An 18,878-nucleotide genomic window follows, 5' to 3' on the forward strand; every position below is an offset into this window, starting at 1 on the left:
TAATATCTAAATATGTAATATCAAAATATCAACAGTAAACTCTCTGTCAGAATTTGACAGCGAGCGAACCTGGCGACCAAACATCCGTTCTACCAAACGTCTGTTCTACCAAATGTCCGGTCGACCAAACGTCCGGTCGACCAAACGTCCGGTCGACCAAACGTCCGGTCGACCAAACGTCCGGGGACCAAACGTCTTTCGACCAAACGTCCAGTCACGCCCCGTAGTGACACAAAATGGACTGACTGCCTGCCATTGACAATGATAGAGGCCCAATTCACTTAAACTGGCTGTGCATGTTCATCTTTCATGCCATTGACAGTGCATCAGTGGCAACCATTAAGTTACCTTTTTATAGCCAAAAAATAAACTGGTTCGGCTCACGTGAGATCTAGTTGGCGTGAATGTGGCCCGTGAACCAAATTGGGTTTAACAGCCCTGCTCAGAGCGTTTGTGGGCTGGGCCTGAACCTGATATATTGCTTCCAGCCAATGCCAACACGCCAAGAAAGCAGCCCTCCCTTGGGATAAACACATGCGCACATGCAGACAGTAGTTAAACATACAACAGAGTTCTAGTGCGCTGGGGGAACTTGTTATCGGAAAAACATTCCAGAGGTATCTAGCCTAGTATACTCGCCACTCTTTGCTCATTTTCAGCAACACACACATCCACACAGTGGCCTTATCAGCATTGTAAAATGTCAATCTCATGCCACTGTTGCTGGGCCTCAAAACAAAAGAAACACTGACGTCTCCATGGAGACGAATGCCTGTACACACCAGTCATTCATCCAATTCGAAAGGCACCTTTTTAACGCTAATCTCCTTTTTATTTGTAATAAAAGTGATCTCGCTCCGAAGCGAGAGGAGGAACAGGCCGAGATGAAAAACACCCGTTATGTGGAAAAAGGGAGCGACTAATTAGACTTAGATGAAAAAGGAACCTGAAACCACAATGCTTTTTTTTTCTTACTTCGTATGGCCACGTGAATCCCCATTGGCACGTTAGACCCAGACCCCCCCCCCATTGGCAGCCAATCACTCTTTTTCTTCTTGAAGTAAAACGCGGTCATGCGATCTGAAGGAGAGGCCGCCGTTAAACGTAGCAATTCAAACGTTTCGTTGTGTGTTTTTGAACTGCAGGAGCCATGCTAGTTAGCACAATCTGAAATAGTATCAAAACAATCCAGGCAGGCCAAAGCATTAAATGAGCAATGAGGCTGGCGGCATAGTTGAGGGGAGTGAAAGTACAGAAGGTTTACGACTAAAATCTCGTCCGCGCAGCCGTGGCAGAAAGCCTGACACAACAAATGTAAACTAAAGTAAGATTTATGCGACAAATGCCCCAAAGGAAAAGCATTAGTAGCAGAAGAATACCGTTTCTGCAGAATGTGAATGTTGAACTGAAATGTTGTGCAATTCATTGAGTTGTTTCAAGAAATTTGAGTCATTTCCAAAGAAATGTGGAAGAAGGAGGTCCATATGTAAAATATCAGTATTTTGGAGAAGAGATTTCATCTTAGAGAATGTAAAAAATAGTCACCAAGATGTATGATGGGTGAAAAAGCTAGAAACAAACCTTTTTTTTCTTAGACATAACAAAGTCCACTCTTTCTTTTGGTTGTTTTAATACATGTGTTGTACCAAAACACAATATCCTGTGGATCATGAAGGATCAGTCAAACTGCTTGACAAGATGATGAACTCTGCTCAGAATACAGCTGGCTGTGAATCTGCTTCCTATGTGAATGATACAACCTACATCGGAAGTGCCAATGTGTTTCCAGTTTTAAACAGAATGGAAATGAATAAGTCTAAAACAATTCCCTATTTCTATGATTTTGAAAGTTTCAATATCACGTTTAACTTTATCTCTTGTCGTGCAGTCAACTCCGGAGATGGCATCGACTACAGCCAGCAAAAACGAGAGAATGTTGGTGACCTCATTCAGGAGACTCTAGAGGTGTTGGAGCGTTATGGTGGAGAAGATGCCTTCATCAACATCAAGTATATGGTGCCCACTTATGAGTCCTGCATGATTAACTGAGTGTATCCAGGAGGCTTAAGTTGTTCCACTGCACAGTACCAGATTGGTTCACTGCACAGAAATCGGTTTTCCACGTTACGATAGTATCTGCGAATATTTTGTCCAAGATTTTAATGTTTACTTTTTTGTTTAGCTTGAAATAACACTTCCATTTTGTGTCAACTGGGAGTGAGGTCTGAGACAAAACATGATTTTGTAGCAGAGAGGAGATTGTGGAGGAGAATACAGCTACATTCAGACTTAAAACATAAGGTGAGGGAGCATCAATGTATATTTTAAATGTCTAGCTTTGTGTACACAAAAGTTACAATGATGGACAGTTTTATTCCAGGCAAGACAAAGAGCAATAAAACTGACTACGAAGTGCATGAGCAGGTAGGCACAGTGCAATGGAAATAAGTTTCTTATATTTTTATTACAGGTAATATTTTTACTTGTATATGGAATTTGCTATAAAACTGTGGACAAGGATCACATTGTTTTTAGGTTTACTTGAAACTTCTTACTATTTGGTTTAAATAACAATATTGTGCACTAATACACTTGGGAATTACTATCTGACTACATTTGCATACCAAAACACTACAAAATTCCAATTCACATTTATTCTGATTGGTTACGAATGTAGCCATTTTGTTTTCACTTCTGTAATTCTGTTGTTGTGCAATAACCACATGAAGCCCTCATTTCTGTAGCGCCACCAATGCAAATGAGTCATTAAAAAGCCAATTAACACTCTGTCATTTAGACAATGACATTTTGATTTCCCTTCATTCACATACTGTTGTTGCCATACACCTGATACACTATCATTTTACCTTGCACAGTCCAACTTGGCTGATTGTGTCACGCAGCCAGCTGGAGACGGAGCCTGTCACAACAGGAACCTTCGGAATGACGGCCCTCGGCATTCCGAGGAAAACTGCCGCTCATAAAAGTCACGTAAGCTTGTGACTTCTGCTAAACTCCGCACTCCACATTTTGTTCCTCTTAACTCATTCACTGACCTTGACGTGTATAGGCACACAATCAATTTGCAATGGAAAGACAAATCACAATTAACTGAGTGAAAATATCAATTTGGCTAAAGCCTGTCAATTCATTTAGACAGTGAATGAAGGAAAAATTCCCTAAAGTTCTAAGTAATGGCAAAAAAAAAAAAAAATTATATGGCATTTTTATTGTCATTACAACAAGTTTCACTATATATTGGATAGTGTGAAATTAAAACAATGGGGAAGGTGTGTGTATGTGTGTGTGTGTGTTAACCTGGCCTTTTACTTTTACTTTTACTTTAGAGGAAAAGGAGTGACAGGTTCAGAAAATAAGGCCCAGCCGTACATCCTCATGATGATCCCTATTTTACTTTTGGAACAGATACGATTTTTAAAAGATCCTTATCTCAGATCCAACAGATGTCCAATGGGCCAAATAGGGAAAAAAGCTCCCTTTGACTAATGGAATATTTACATTGTACTGAAGCTCATAGCAAACCACTGGTGTCATAAGTAAAACATGTTAAAAAAATAGACCAAGGATAACAACAGATGTTAAGGAAAGAAAGCCCGTTAAACAACTGCTATTATATACCAGTCGTCCTTAAGGCCATTACAAAAGTCAAGAATGAAATTTGATACTACTTTGCAATTCAACTTTTGCCTTAAAGACAACATCGCTCCTCCTTAAAATGTGTAGGCAGTCTGGAAAAACAAGATTGTCATTCAATTTTGCTGAAGCCAATGGAAATAACTGGAATACATTAAAGCAGAAAGAACCAACTAGTGCCTTAAATCATTCACTGCCAGTCCTCCCAGTTTAAATGGATGGGATATATGTCAGTATTAATGGCAGCCAACAAGTTAAAGCATTTTGGATGCATTTTCATCATAGCGTGTGAAGGGAATACAGCGGTGAAATCAGCTCTGGCAGCAAGCATTAATTCACTTGGCAGTGCCTCCTGAAATTGTTTGGAAAGTTCATCCTTGAAGCCAGTTTCACTTTGTAACATGAAATTTGACCAGCAAGTTTGTTATGAGTAGGAGATTTGTCGGTAGGTACAAAAAAAATGATATTGAAAAACATTTAGAGCCACTACAAAAACATATTGGAATACCAGGCTCAAATTTGCCCACTAGAAATGATAAAAACTGAATTGAACAAATGGACTTTGAAATGGGAATAACTATACATTTACACTTTCAAATGCTTAGTAGGCTTGCAGTGCCTTTCTTGATTGGTGGGTCGAACTTTGTCTCGCCCGCGGTTGAGTGGAACTGTATCAGTAATGTCCCTCTTCACCCATCCAATTTAAGTGAGCCACAGGCTTGTTTGGTCAGTAAATGGTCAGGGTAGCATGTTGTAGACCTTCCAAAAAAAAGCAGTTTTAGATGCTGTCACTCCGCCCAGACAGAATTTTTATTTTTTTTGCTTGCATTCAATGTCAGGAAAGCCATAATGTTTTGATGCCGCCTCTAATATTATTCACTTTAAGGCCCAGTCAGTCTGGTGGCTCAATTAGGTTACATCATAGGCACTAATGGGCATTAATTTCTAAATTATGTCCATTTCAACCTCACTAGGAAAGCCAGTGTAGCTCGTCAGGAAAAGGTGGTCGCCTGGAAAAGGAACAACGGCGAATAAGCTACATGCCCATCATGAGTAGGCACACGTGTTTACATACATGGCTGCACAGTCACGTAGACATGCATTGATGTCAAACAGCACCTAACAACATCAGCAAGCTGTAGTTGCTCATGCAAGTAAACCAGAATCAAATGAGCAGCCAATGAGGTTACTCTGTCCACCGCAGGCATCGGTGCATGATTGGTTCAAACCTGCAGACTTGGAAAGAGCAGTGATGCAAATGCATTCAATCATTCGTCGACGTGTAGTGTGTTAAGATAACAAAGTAAGCATTCGGATCAAGATACTTTGATTTTTTTCTGAATGGTGGATGGCCCTATAAGTTTTTCCTACTCATTGTGCATAGTGTGCAATAGTTTAATGTCATACAAAAAAAAAAAACCTAGATCGAGATCGAGTCCTTTACTCAATTCGTCCTTGGGCCAAACAGAAACTGCACAGTGACTGTTGTTCCAAATCCTTTCACATCCAAACATACACACATTGCAGTTAAAAATAGCTGAACTATTGCGCGTGAGTGCCAGTGACCACACGCTGGATTTCGGGGGTAATTCACATGACTGCGTTTTCCAGGAGCTTGGTGTCCAGTCACCTCGAAGAGTCGCGTTCAAGCAGCGAGTCCACCTATCCGTCGTCCTTTCAAGGGTAAAATAGCTTCCCCTAATCCACGCTGTGGCCTAATCGTCACTCCTCATTGTAACCGGACTCCGGAGATGGAGCCCAAACGACGCAGGGGCCCCCTCACTTAGCTGGCGGGGTTATTATTAGCGTAGCTAGTTCACGACAGCTGCTGCCGCTGCCCCCCGAGTCCCCTTGACGGGAGTCATTCGGGATTGGAAACGCGGCAAACTTCCTGAAAGCTCAAATTCGTCCTCTTCAGTCGTCACAGGCCGGCGGAGATGCCAAAGCTGTCCAAACATCTTGATAGCGTTGTGTTGACGCAGGGGAAAATGAGATTGAAGAAAAAGTAGAGAAAAGACAAAGAGGAGAGAGGATATAATCAAACGAGAGGAAAGGGAGGGCCAATGTAATATTTGTCTGGTGTGTGTGTTCAGCAGAGAACAAACTCGACTGGAACGCCTCTTGCTACTCTGCAGACCTCTGTCAAGGACAAACATTTTGGTTGGAATTTTAGATTTAAATTTCCTACAGTGCTCTCAGGAATATGTTTTGACTGAAAATGTTGAAGGAAAAAAATTCCCTGCCAATTATGAATGGGTTTTTCCTTGGATCTTTTCCTTTAAAAAAAACCTAGACATCACATTTTGGCTCATGTAGACCGTAATATCAATATTGGGTATAGTGCGGACTACATGAATAAAAAAATTCAAAATTCTGGTATTTTAACTATGTATTACATTCATTTTTAATGACTATTATCCCCTACTACAAGAATATAAGAACACAAATTAAAAATAATTGAAATACACTGGTTATGTCCCCCAATAATTCTCTAAAAATGATTATCTTTTCATAATTTTTAATCCATTGCTTGCCATTGACAACAATTGATGCCCAATTCATTTAAACTGAGAGGACATGCTGTGAATGTGTGCGCTATAAAGGGTTAAGTGACACAATAATGCAGCAACGTATTTGTCATTGCTGTAGCCAAAACTAACAGGCGTTGGTGGCGAAAAAAGGCCAGTCAGCAATAAAGTATTCCTTTTTATCGCTTCCTTCTCTTTTCCTTCTCCTTCTGCAGCTTCGCTCCAATTGCAAGATTGTTGAACTCTGAACACCATTGAGGACTTTGTCTGTATATTTCAACCAACGCATACATTTTCTCTCTTATCTGTTGGTCTTTTCATCTGTTGGTGTGCAAGCGTGTGTGCATGTTTCGATTTCAGAACCGCGCTGCTGGGTCAATCTTTGCCTGGACATGCGTGATCAATGAGGAAGCTTCTTCTTCCTGGTCTTATCACACACAAACACTCTGTTGTGTCATTGCTTTGGGGAGGCCAGAGCGGGTGCACAAATAAACCAAAAAGATATGCTTTTCACTTCCTTCAAGTTGCTTCACATTGTCTCTCCGTAATTTTAAGTTGGGGAGCCAGACCAAATGGGCACCCAGGCTTCTGATACTACCTCCTAAACCAGGAAATTTGCCATTATAGTAATCTGCCAGATTCCTTGGAAGCTGCAGAGTGAGCATTCCTACCTGGCCAAGATAAATCATTCCACTGGCCCATAAATGAAACTGGCTTAACTTGAAAACATATTTGGCCTTCCTCAACCCTGTAATCCAGTCGGCGGGTAGGTGTCAAATGTAACATGATGGATAGAAGTCTCCCAGCCCACCGTCTCCCTCTCCACCAGACGACACTAGGCACCACCTTCTTCTTACTGATAATGGAAGTCTGGCTGTTTTTGTTATTTTTGTATTTGCAGCACAAAACCTAAGGTCATTTTTTTTAATAGAGAAACCCCCTTAAACAGAGAATTTTAAAATTAAGTAAATGACTGGCCCATAATTGGCTTCTGTGACAAAAAAAACATTGAAATGTCCTTTATTAATGAGTGTACATAAAAATGTTGTTGTGAAAAACACAAATTCAACAGTGATTGTTTAGGATTGCATACCATACACAAACTGCCTTTTGCTTAACCAACAGACTAACTAACCCACATGTGTCAAAGTGGCGGCCCGGGGGCCAAATCTGGCCCGCCGCATCATTTTGTGTGGACCGGAAAAGTAAATCATGAGTGCCGACTTTCTGTTTTAGGATCATATTAAAATGAAGAGTATAGATGTATATTACATTTCCTGATTTTCCCCCTTTTAAATCAATAATTGTAATTTTTTAATCCATTTTTACGTGTTTTTAGTTCAAAAATCATTTTGTAAAATCTAAAAATATATATAAAAAAGCTAAAATAAACACTGTTTTAGATCTATAAAAAACTGAATAGTCAGGGCTTTTAATCCAGTTCTTTTAATCCATTTATTTAAAAAAATCTAAATATTATATCTTAAATGGTCCAGCCCACATGAAATCGAGTTGACGTTAAGTCTGACACCCCTGAACTAACCCTAACGTTTTGTAAATATCACCATATTTTTTTGTTTTATGAATTGCACTTTTTCCTTAGCTTGGCCAGACCTGCGATTTATAATTTATAAATCACCACATAACACAAACTTATGGTGCATAAATAGGACAAATGGTTAAGCAAGTGGCACCCGAGCAATAAAATGTTGCCATTTTCTAATGAAAAACGAGTAATCCTGCTTGAAAAATAACAAAGTAAAGGATATCCAATTTCCAAAACAAACACTCATTGCTTGCAGTCCATTCTATTGAGTTTAGTGTTCTGCTCTGCCTCAATCTGTAGTAAAGCGAGTTACTTCAAAACAACAAAAGCTGTTGTTTTGTTTACTAAATGTGCCTGTCAGGCTTTTCTCGCACATCAGCAGAGGCGTCGTCACAAAGTCGGGTCCCGGGGCAATGGCTGGTACCGCCTGGCACGCCTTTGCCAGCCAACCAGCACCACTGGCACGCTCCTAGTGGAAAACTCAGGGCATTTTAGTGGGCTCATTATGAGGTTGCGAACAGCCTCAACGCATGTTCCTTAATTATCTGGATCTTAATTGGATTAATCGTTGAATAGAAAGCGTGTTATTAAAAATGACGAAGCCACAAAGGGAGCGGGAATTAATAACACTTGTGTTTACACACACACACACACACAGACTGTGCCTGTGTATTCACTCACTGAAAAATTATGAGTCTCAACACAGGCAGGCACGCGTCAAGGTTCAAATGACCACACACGCCATCAAAGATAAGAACGAAAGGCATTTTCAAAGCTTGAAATAAATGTCAGCTTCTGTTTGATGCAATGCTTCCGTGACTTTTTCCCGGCGCTTTTAAAAGTGTGGAAAAATAAGTATTGGGGCGGGGAAAAGTCAAATAGAAAATCTAACATTTGTGTGTTTGGAAAGGTTTTATCTGTCATTCTTCACTGACTTACTGAAAGTGTTCCATTATTGGTATGGGATGTGTCACCACTTCATATTGACTCATATTGTGGAATATTTATTTTTTAACTTAGATGAAAGAGTTTGTTCTCTGGTGTGCCTGTGCTCCCATTGAGTGTGAAATTAGAAACATGTTTGTGCAGTCATCACCTTTATTCTCAGTTTGCTTAGAAAGTCATTGGCGGGCCTAGTAGAGTGTTAGAAGTCATTTTCATTTTGGAATTAATGTCTTGCTGCCCAGTTCTTGAAAGAAGGGGACAATAATCCATAATAAATAACATTTTAAGGTCGGAACAGAGTTGACGAACCGGACCAGGTGGGTTTTGGGGGTCTTTGTGTCAATTAAATGTCCACCTTGGTCACTTGACAGTAGTCATTAAGGTGTATTTGTTGTTTATCATTCTTCAGAGGATAAATAATGTATGAAAGTAGATATAATTTGATGGTTCATTTGTATTCATTCCATAACATAGACTGTGGCTTTTGTGAAATGAGTTTAAGGTTTCCGTACTCACAGTTTGTCAGGTTTTTCTAGCGTGTAATGAAACTTTTTTTTTTCCTTTTCTGGGCCGGCTTGTTCCTACTGGCTTAAATTAAGCTCAGTGGTAATTAGAGCAAAAACTTACCTCATCTTTGTGTATACACTGCTTAAAGGGGAGCGTAGAGGACAACATAGCAACTGTTTACTTTCATTGAGATCAAACCTTTCGGAATTCATTTTTTTTTGGCTGACATTATCACCGCTCTGCTCTTCCAAAGGCTCAAACTTAGCCTCAGTCAACACAATGGCGACAAGCCGAAGCCCGAGAGGTCAGAGTGCAGCTGTTGGAGCACTCACGGAGGCGGCGAGGAGGTTCACTCGCACAAAGACGTGAGTAGGCGAGCAGCAAGCAGACAAATTGAATGAGGCCCAAGAGCAGGGAAGGAGGGCTCGTATTTAACCAGACCCTTGCCACCTTTTCTTTGTGCAGCCAAAATGCTGCTTGAATCAAAACCATCGGTATGATTTATTTCCACAGGGAAAGTGTGGAACTATGGTACTTGCTGTTTTTTTCCCCTCTCATGCATGTTAATCTCCTCCCAAGGTATATGTAATACATTGGTACATTGACTTACAAGTTTAATTCAATCTATTGGCAAGCTCGTAACTCCCCCCCAAAAATTTGCAACACGTTTTTGGACCGAAAATATCTGACTTCCGATGCAGCATATGAACTTTAACAAGGAAACTAGGGGTTGCTGGCATTTTTTTAGTTGTTGTGCGTGTCTCCCATTGATCAGGCATGTTAATCTTCCGAGTCTATGTAGAAAGGTCCTCTCAAGGACAGGAAGATGAAAAGGTTTCATCGATTACCGTGGCCTTGATCGATGGCTCCCAAGATGGATAACAAGATGTACAAGTCTTGGGTAACAATAGGCGTCGTGTGAGGACGTGGACCACATATGCTGATGTCATATTTGGGCTCACTATTTGACCTAATGGAACCGTAAAATGGAATGTTGTTGTCCAAATCAATAGAAACAGATTTATTGGTAAAACAAATGGTATGACCGAGTGCCAAATGGGAACGCAGCTCTGCCAAGTCGTAAGTGTTGTTACTCGGATCGAGCACTTATTGTTGACTTTTTGTGACAGAAAGGATCTGCTATAGGTAATAAATTACGGGGAGACGTGGCGCTATGTAATTACATTAAACTTAAAATGTAACGCAAAAAGCTACGTCTCAAACGTTGAACAAATACTGGTAATTTACCTATTTATCACTGCGTCTTATTGGTAGATGCAGGTTGCTCAGATGGTGAGGATGCCATTGTAAGAATGCAAAAGGAACCAACATTTATTTATAATGACTTTCTAAAGTATTTCTCTGCAAGTCAATAAAGTGTAGAGAATGTGGAATCATAATCATTCAAAGCAACTTCATTTTCTGAAGGCAACCCTCAGCAGGGGCTGTGCCCCCCACGTCGATTTTGAAGTGGGGGAAAAAAGATTTGAAACCGTAAAAAGATTTGGAAGCAAAAAAATGAAGCCGTAAAAAGATATGGAAGCATTTTATTTTATTTTTTGCTTTCCATACATTGAATTCTCCCTAACAAGTGGTCACGCACACCATGGATCATGGACATTTTGCTGCCTGTTTAATTTAATCTCCGGTGTTTTCTAATGACTATCCTAGACTACATTTTACAAGCACGGTTTATTACCTTGTCTGGAAGACAAATTGGAGGTTAAAAAGAAAGCACAGATAAGATAAGAGTTAGATTGCTGTGGTTGGCCTTATTGTTGTAGTCAACATCAGTGAAAAGATTTCGTGAGAATTACGAGAATTATGTTTCATGTTTTTTTTAGAATATGGAACATATGTGAAATGTCTACATATGTAGACGCCAAATCTTTATGAGTTTTTGAAATTACCCCAAATAGCAGTAAATTGTCCTAGTGAGCGTAAACCCCATTTTAAACCTGTTGTTTTAAAACATGTTTTGAAAGCCTAATATTGTCTTACTTTGAAACTCCAACTTCACATAAAACCAAACCACCCACACAAACCCAATTTTGGAACTCTTTCGCTGCACTGTTAAATGAAAATAGTTTATTTGGGAAGAATATTTTGGAAGTGAAACAGCTGGGGAAAAAGTATGGCACTTTAATCAGCATGTTCTTGAAAGTTTTGAGGAAGATTTCAATGTTGAAGGAGATAAAGTTGCATTTAAGCAATGTACATTAGTCTAAATTGAAAACCTTTTTTTTAGATAGACAGTACCTAGTTTTGGCTCACCCTGAATATTTTGTGTTGACACTTCAGGGCATGTTGTGCATTCCTGGCGTGATTGGCCCGTGTTCCTATCAATCATTTCTACCGACAAGCTGGGCCCGCCCCTTAGGGCCTCTGCTCCGGACGCTCATTGGTTATTCCATTAGCCCAATGAAAGTACACTGTCCAATCGGTGGCGAGGAAGGACGGAGCCGCTCCGTCGGAACAGTCCCTCGCGCCTACAGTGGAGGAATCGAACGTCCCCGAGCGCACACGGTCTCCACGAGCGGAGGGAAATAAGGCTTTCTTTTTTTTCCTCCTCCGCCGCTCAAACCACGCGAACACAACCGAGACTGCAACAATTCGGGAAAACGGGGGGCATTCCAGAGTATTGTTCTCACGAAGAGAGGAGGAGCGAGCGATCCGGAGCCGCAAGTTTTTTTCTTTCTTTTTTCCCTTTCTCTCCTTTCTTCCTTTTTTCCCCTACCCACTACCCACCCCCGAAAATAAGGATTCTGTGTTCAGCGGTGCTTCGTGTTCCGCTCTCCCCGCCGCAAAGATGATGGTCGGAGAGGTCGAAGTGAAGGAGCGACCGAGGCCGAGTCCCGACTATTTGATGCAATTGTTGAACGAGAAGAAGCTCATGACTAGTTTGCCCAATCTCTGCGGCATCTTCACGCACCTCGAGCGGCTTCTCGATGAAGGTAAGCGGCATGCTGGTGGTGGTGGTGTTACCGGGGATCGAGCGAGGCAGGGAGGCTGACCGGGAGGCGATGTCCGGCGTCCGCAACGTTTGTCCGATCGGTTCCCTTTTCCCCCCTCCACAGATCGCCCTCATATTGACTGGCCATATCATCCCCGATTTGTATTTATTTATTTTTCCCATCCCACGTTCGCAAGACGTTGTAACAAAATGTCGCGTGTGTGCTGATTAGTACTGTTGACTTTGTGACTGGACAAAAACTTTCTGTTACTGCGGTTATAACACCATCAGTTACTCTAGCCTCGAGTGTTCCGAGTTAATAAGCCTTGTTTACGTTTATTGTGAACTTTGCGCCACTTAAGAGGCTCGTGGTTGTATTGTAGCCGGGGCCACGGTTCCACATGTTCCAGTAGTTTTAGCTTTGGGGCTAGCCACATTGTCACGCTAGCCACTCCACTCGAGCCAAACTTCGCTACGTTTCTTTACGGAATGCGTTGCAAACTGAAAATTAGGGCGCTTGATCACCAAACTGACGCCCAAGTTTTTTATTTATTTATTATTATTACGTATGCTTTTCGGAGTTGTTTGGAACGTTGCGGAGTTGTTGCCCAGGGGGCGAGATCAAGCCGCGGAGGAATGTTGTGCGCGTCTTGCCCAAACAATGGACAGTCGACGCCCGGAAAGCCTCCCTAACTTATCCGTCGATCTACCCCCCTTCGCCCCCTTTAAGAATAAAATCAGGCACGGCTTTACTTCTGCTTTTATTTCCTCCATTTAGCTGTGCGGGACGTCGAAATTAAAAAAAAAAATAGCCCAACGTTGTCATTTTTTGTCTCGCACTATAACACGCGCACCTGCTATATTGTCTCAGTGATGATATATATATATTATTTTTCATAAAGCTGAGAGTAACTGCCCCCCCTCAATGTCGGTAGTATCAACAATCTAAGCCGGTATGAGCAAGGAAGCCAAGCGGGTTTTATGTAACCGAGATGGGGACACTAGAGAGCGCCACAGCCCCCCGTAGTTGAAGCACAACGCCGGGTGGTGACACATGGAATTAAAACGGCTTTGCATTCTCACAGGATATAAATACACCAAAAAATACGTCTTGTTGTTTTCTTCCTTTATTTTGGATACAACTGTTGACGGAAATACCAAGCCATCTCATCGTATTTTTTGCCATTGCCTGGCGTGCATAGGCGCCCGAGTATGTTGCTGCTAAACCGGTCTGCACAGATTTCTCGACTCCCTTAAAGATGGTTGATAAGGAAAAACTCCGAAAAGAAGCGAGCCTGGCTTAAATAAATAATTTGTTACACAAGGTTTCGATGCATTTTATTCAGTCTTATTTAGATCTCTTCTGACAGAATGACAGGCTTTTTATTCACTTGAATGTTTTAGAAAGAACCCCCTAAATTATGAGTTGTTCCATCTCTAGTCATTCATACAAAAATGCATGGTTTTCACTCTCCTAAATGTTCAGGAAGGAGAGAATGAGCTCATATTTTAAGATTTTGATATTGATTGGTGTATTGATGGACTTTTCCCGACCAACTTGCAGCCGGTCTGAATGGTTGTTGGTCTTTTACATGCCTTGTGATTGACTGGCAGGTTTCAACCGGTAAAGTCCTGAAGTTGGCTTGGATAGGCTCAAGCATCCAAGAGACTCTGAATTTTTACATATTATTTATACCAGGTGCTTTTTCTTTTGTTATCAATTTAACTTCTAACCTGACTGAGACTGTCTGAACCAGCAAATTGATTTGTGATGAGCAGAAACTTGTACATATGATAACTTTCGTGCAGCTTTAATTGCATTTGACATCTATGTTTGGTATGAACCTAAGGAATGACTCAAGTATTTTTTCATATTATCTTAATTTTAGGCCAAATAAATTACTAATCTTTGAGCTAGAGACAATCATTGTGCATTTCCGTACATGGTGCTGTGAATTTATGGTGTTTGACATACTTTCCCCACTTGTTACCACTTTGGAACAAAACAGAATATCCTTGTAAATGGTCATAATAAAGTACCGCAATTCAGACTGCTCTTTTAGAACTCAGAGTGCTGCGGTCCTCCCCCGTCCTCTTTCTTGAGAAACAGATGACACTGTCCACATGTGCCTGATAATTTTCCAGACTTTTGCCCATTACCCATGATCAAAAGCCTTCTAAATATTAACTCCAGTTGTTTAAAAAAACTGGAATGAGTAATAATAATTGAATTTAAAAAAATACCTCTCCTGCTAAGGAACTTTTAAGTATTGTTGTCTCAAAAAAAATAGCATCATATTTTAAACATGCATTCCCGAGCTTCTTTCCTAAAAAAACAAGGCAATTTTACAAACGTATAGAGCCCCACATAGTATCAACCAAAAGTTTTCCTCAACCTTCTTCAAGAAATAAATAATACTACATTTGCACTAAGTTTCCCTTAGACCCCCTCGAGCATTCTAGAGGTTTACGAGGGGTTTCCACAGCACCCAGCCAAATATTACCCCTTTGCCAGAAATTGCGTATGTGCGCGATGAGAGTCACCTCGATGCCGAGAAGTCTGAAACGTCTGGATTCAGTTAGGGATTGTTTGCTTTCCTTACCCTCACCGCCCTGGTGTGACATTCAGGGCTTTCCAAGCCAGGCTTGTGATGTAAGGACAACCCCACCCATTAGAAATGATTTGTTTTTATATTCGAGTATCTAACCAGTTAAGCACTTCCAGTTAAATCCAACACATACTCCCTCTGAATGTGTCGGTCTGAAAGTATGCTAGGCTGACAGCTGCATGAATTCCCCTGCTTCACCCGCCCAAATTTTGAATGCATGCCTCTACACAGCTGCTAGTATGATAAAGCGAAAAGCAGGCCCCACCCTAGTGTCTCTCCCACCCTGCTCTAGTGGATACCCGTCCATGCGCACTCATTTTGTTGCTGACATGTATGTGGTGCCTCAAGGTCATTGTGGCAGATTGACAGGCCCGTGCCCCCTTTTGGACCACCCCATCCCTTTGCATTTCAGTTGTTCATCTGCCCGAGGTGACACCTGCAATGGAGGGCGCTTTATTTTATTATTTATCTTTCCAGCCTGCCAGCCAACAAGCAGCTTCAAATTGCTATATTTTCACTTGGCAGGGAAAGGCGGGCCATATAGCAAGGCAATACTGGGAAGACGCTGTAACTTAGCAAAGTGGAAGGTGGAAATGATTTTGTGTTTGTGGCATTTTTCCATCCTGATCCAAAGAATTGTGTTGTTTTTTAATAGTTTAAACAAAACAAAACACTCCTCTGGGGCTTGTTTTCAGATTTGTTTGTTTAATAGATTTTGCATGGCGTAGTGAACTCAAGTGAAGGCATGTTTGGTGCCACTTGTTTTGCATGCCCACTTAGGTGTCTGTCTTGTTTCATTTTTCTTTTTTTTTTTCTTCTGACTTTCCCCGGGGGAGCTGTCAGCAATTGGAGGACAACCGGTCCCTTGTCCACCACAGAGCCTTTTGCTAGAGACTTCCTTTGGGAATGCTTGTTTAGAGAATTCGACTATTGCGACAACGTGATGTGTCTTCCACTTCTTTTATTTTATAAACTTGTTCTTTATTCCTGGAACTAGTCTCCAAACGCATTATTGTTTTCTACATCTTGATCATTTGAGCATATTTTCGAGGTTAATGGTGTGTTTTCGGCAGAGGACGTAACCCGCTCTAACCCCTGACACACAATCAATGCGGTATCTATTAGAATAGAGCACCACTCTGCTTAGTGCACCAATAGAGGTTGACAGAATGAGCCAATTGGGGGTGTTTTGCGGGGCCATCGTCACAAGTTGAAACCTGTTTTATCCACTGTCAAGCCCCCATTGCCTTCCCCCACATCCTTTCCCCAAGCACCACTTTATAAACTGGGATTTAATTAACGAGCACCATTCTCTGTGCCGGTTTACTGAGCCGGAGCTACCATTTAAGAAGTCGAATATGGAAGCTTTGTCCTGGTCTCATTCTAGCTGCTTGTGTTGCCTTGATAACTGCATTCCTCAAGTGGAGTCCACAAGTGGTCTGCGGGTTCCTCGTGACCCAATAGAAATCCCAATTAGTTCATAAATAGTATTTTGAAAGCCGAAGACATCAAAACAATTCAAAGGCAATGAATTGTAACTAAACTATTCCACAAAGAACTAAGTGGGTGCAGGATTTGAATCACCCAAACAAGATGATATTTTTTTCATTTTCGTGGGTGTTTCAGGTCATATTCCAGTAATAGTTAGAACTTTCCAGTTGACTTGTGTCATAGTTATGTTGTTAACTGTAATAACAGTAATGTTGTGTAATTGTAGCCCATTCTGAAACAGAGAAAAAGCTATCCTCGATCGTTGCTACATTTTACTTAAATTAAAATTATAGTTGGGAGTAGTGAAGGCATGATTCTATTTTGTCCTCGCTTTGGGTCGCTTAGCTACTTCACAGTGCCTTATTGAGCTTTGGCCTGTTATCCCTGACCTTAAAACCTGGACCCCATTACACCTTCAGCCCCAGCATCAGCTAGGGCACGTCCCAGCGGGTGCTGTGTGATAAAGTCATCCAACATCAGCTCTGGGCTCTTATCTCAGCCTTCAATCCCACGAGTGCTGGGGCCTCCTTATCACCGCTGCCTCTGCTCGGCCGTCTCCTGTCTTGGAGCGTCATGCCGTACTATCTTTGTCACTGTCGTCTAAAGTCTGTTCTGCTTTAAGAACAGCCAGGCTAATTGTCTGTGTGGTTCCTTGAAGGAATTTTAAGTACATGTTGTGATCTTCTGTCTGTCTAATATTACTACAAGAGCACAAGTTGTATTTTCAACTTCACCACATAAATAAATAAAATCAGACTTAGGCTTGTCATCATCATTGACTAGACAAAAGCCTAATTGTCATCATACCCAGCTGCATATGACATACCACAGATCCTTCCTCTTCCTTGACAAATGTTATGTCAGCATGGTAAAAAAAGAGTTCAGTTTTTATTTTCATCACTTTGCAAAAACACAGAGAGGAAATTATGCAATTTGAGATTTCAAAATGTGTGCTTTGTTTTCCTTCTTTGAGATTGGAGACCTACAGCTGTGTGACAAGAGACATCCAATAGGCACTCACTCTCCCCTACGGAGGTGTCTATATTGTTGACAAATTTTCATTTGACTATGATTGATAGTGATAGACGCTATCTATTGCTCAATTTTTGTATGATCTATCTGGACCAACCTCTTTTCATCGTTGTCAACTAACATAGTTTCCTTAATTGGCAAAGATACTCTTACATGTAACCATTTGGTAAAGCGTATATCACATTATTCGGCAGCATTTCTTGTCTCCTGCCTTTATATACCAAGCAAGGGAGCAAAATGAACTGAATGGTCACATTGTCTCTTTGTAACCTGCAGGCCGCAGCTGCATTTATTTTGTATATTTTCAGTGGAGGACTAGGAAACGAGTATTTGCAACCACAAAGGAATTTCCGATCAACCTCCTGGATATTTGTTTGTTTTTCAATTTTCACAGCTACACTCTCTTTGGTGTTAGATTTTACTTTAGGGTTTGTAATGTCTACCTGAAATATAGGTGCAAGGTTTCACTGTGTGTAACTGCTAGCTACTTAAAAGTCCACTAATGGTCTTCTAAATTTTTAATTTGGCAGATATTTTTGATGTTAATCTCCATCTTATTCCAGATCCTTTAGTACTTTCGTCTCCCTGTGGTTCGGAAGCCTTCACCGTGGCATCTCACTCGCTTTCAGCTGGCCGATAAATCAAAGATAAATAATTTACCTGTTCTCCGCTGCTTGGTTGTTTCTGTGAGGCATAGAGAGAGAATGCAGGGTTACAGTCACCCTTTTCCCCGGGTGCCACAAACAGTGCGTCATTTTGATTCCTCTGAAGTTTGCTGTCATCAGAATATGAAGCTCCGCACACTCTAACCTTGCTGTCAGCTGTTCGTGTCAAATCTGTGACCGCGTCACAGCTCATGTTTTTCTCCTCTGGGCTAGCTAGTGCTTTAGTTTCAATGCAATTGCTACTTTTATCCGTTAAATTTGCCCATCAATCAAGATCATAAAATGTCAACGATGTATGTTTATTTAATCAAAGTCTTCCCCCATTTTAGCATACATGGGCAAACCCCAAAGTCTGATTTTTTTTTCCATCTTCAAACAACAGTCCTACAGCTCCAGTCTCAACTTTTGTTTTGTTACTGTAACACAATTAACAAGCTTCTTATCGGCATTGTCCATTTAGATTTCCCCAGTGCTGCTTTGAATGAAATTGACATAGTATGTGAAAGTCTTTCTAGCGTGACTGCCACCTTTTGAAATGGCTCTTCAGCATCGATGATGACTGACTGACTCCCCGCGGTTTTAACAAACCCGGGAATTCACGGTATTGTTTGGTTGCGCTCAGATGAAAGAGCGGTGTGATTGTGCAGAGGGGTAATACTTTGGTCCTAGTTGTGTTTTTGAATGCAATTTTTTTTTTGTTTAAAATGTATCGGAAAGACTGAAAATCTAATGGACATTCTTGAGAAGCTTGCACAATCTAGGTGCATGTATTAGTCAGAATTGAAAAGTTTGAGCCACGTTCAAAAAGGCTTCCATTATTACGCTTGCAGATCAAGGGCAAGTGAAGCATTTAATTTGTGGCAGTGTTACCTCCTACACTTTAAAACACCATATATGGAGTATCCGGGGGGAAGCTCTGGTCAAAAATCCACTTGCTTAGTTCTTAGT

At 41.1% G+C, this 18,878-nt stretch overlaps 2 protein-coding genes across 9 annotated transcripts in view; both read left to right on the forward strand.

Annotated features, from left to right (window-relative positions):
• Window positions 1–2,785, forward strand: part of pacrg (PARK2 co-regulated) — a 151,121-nt gene extending 148,336 nt beyond the window's left edge. For all 3 annotated transcript variants that reach the window (XM_077620212.1, XM_077620213.1, XM_077620211.1), the window contains one exon: window positions 1,889–2,785. In XM_077620212.1, coding sequence (XP_077476338.1) covers window positions 1,889–2,049 — 161 coding nt within the window. In that variant the 3' untranslated portion in view covers window positions 2,050–2,785. The remainder of the gene's footprint in view (window positions 1–1,888) is intronic.
• Window positions 2,786–11,655: 8,870 nt separating this feature from the next.
• qkia (QKI, KH domain containing, RNA binding a) overlaps window positions 11,656–18,878 on the forward strand; it is a 53,629-nt gene continuing 46,406 nt past the window's right edge. For 2 of the 6 annotated variants that reach the window (XM_077620604.1, XM_077620605.1), the window contains exon 1: window positions 11,659–12,134. In XM_077620604.1, the coding sequence (XP_077476730.1) occupies window positions 11,990–12,134 (145 nt within the window). In that variant the 5' untranslated portion in view covers window positions 11,659–11,989. Of the gene's footprint in view, window positions 12,135–18,878 lie in introns of all 6 variants that reach the window. The other 4 variants (XM_077620602.1, XM_077620603.1, XM_077620606.1 and 1 more) reach the window with 4 other exon arrangements.

This window comes from Stigmatopora argus, chromosome 15 (assembly GCF_051989625.1).
Source record: "Stigmatopora argus isolate UIUO_Sarg chromosome 15, RoL_Sarg_1.0, whole genome shotgun sequence".
Taxonomy (NCBI): domain Eukaryota; kingdom Metazoa; phylum Chordata; class Actinopteri; order Syngnathiformes; family Syngnathidae; genus Stigmatopora; species Stigmatopora argus.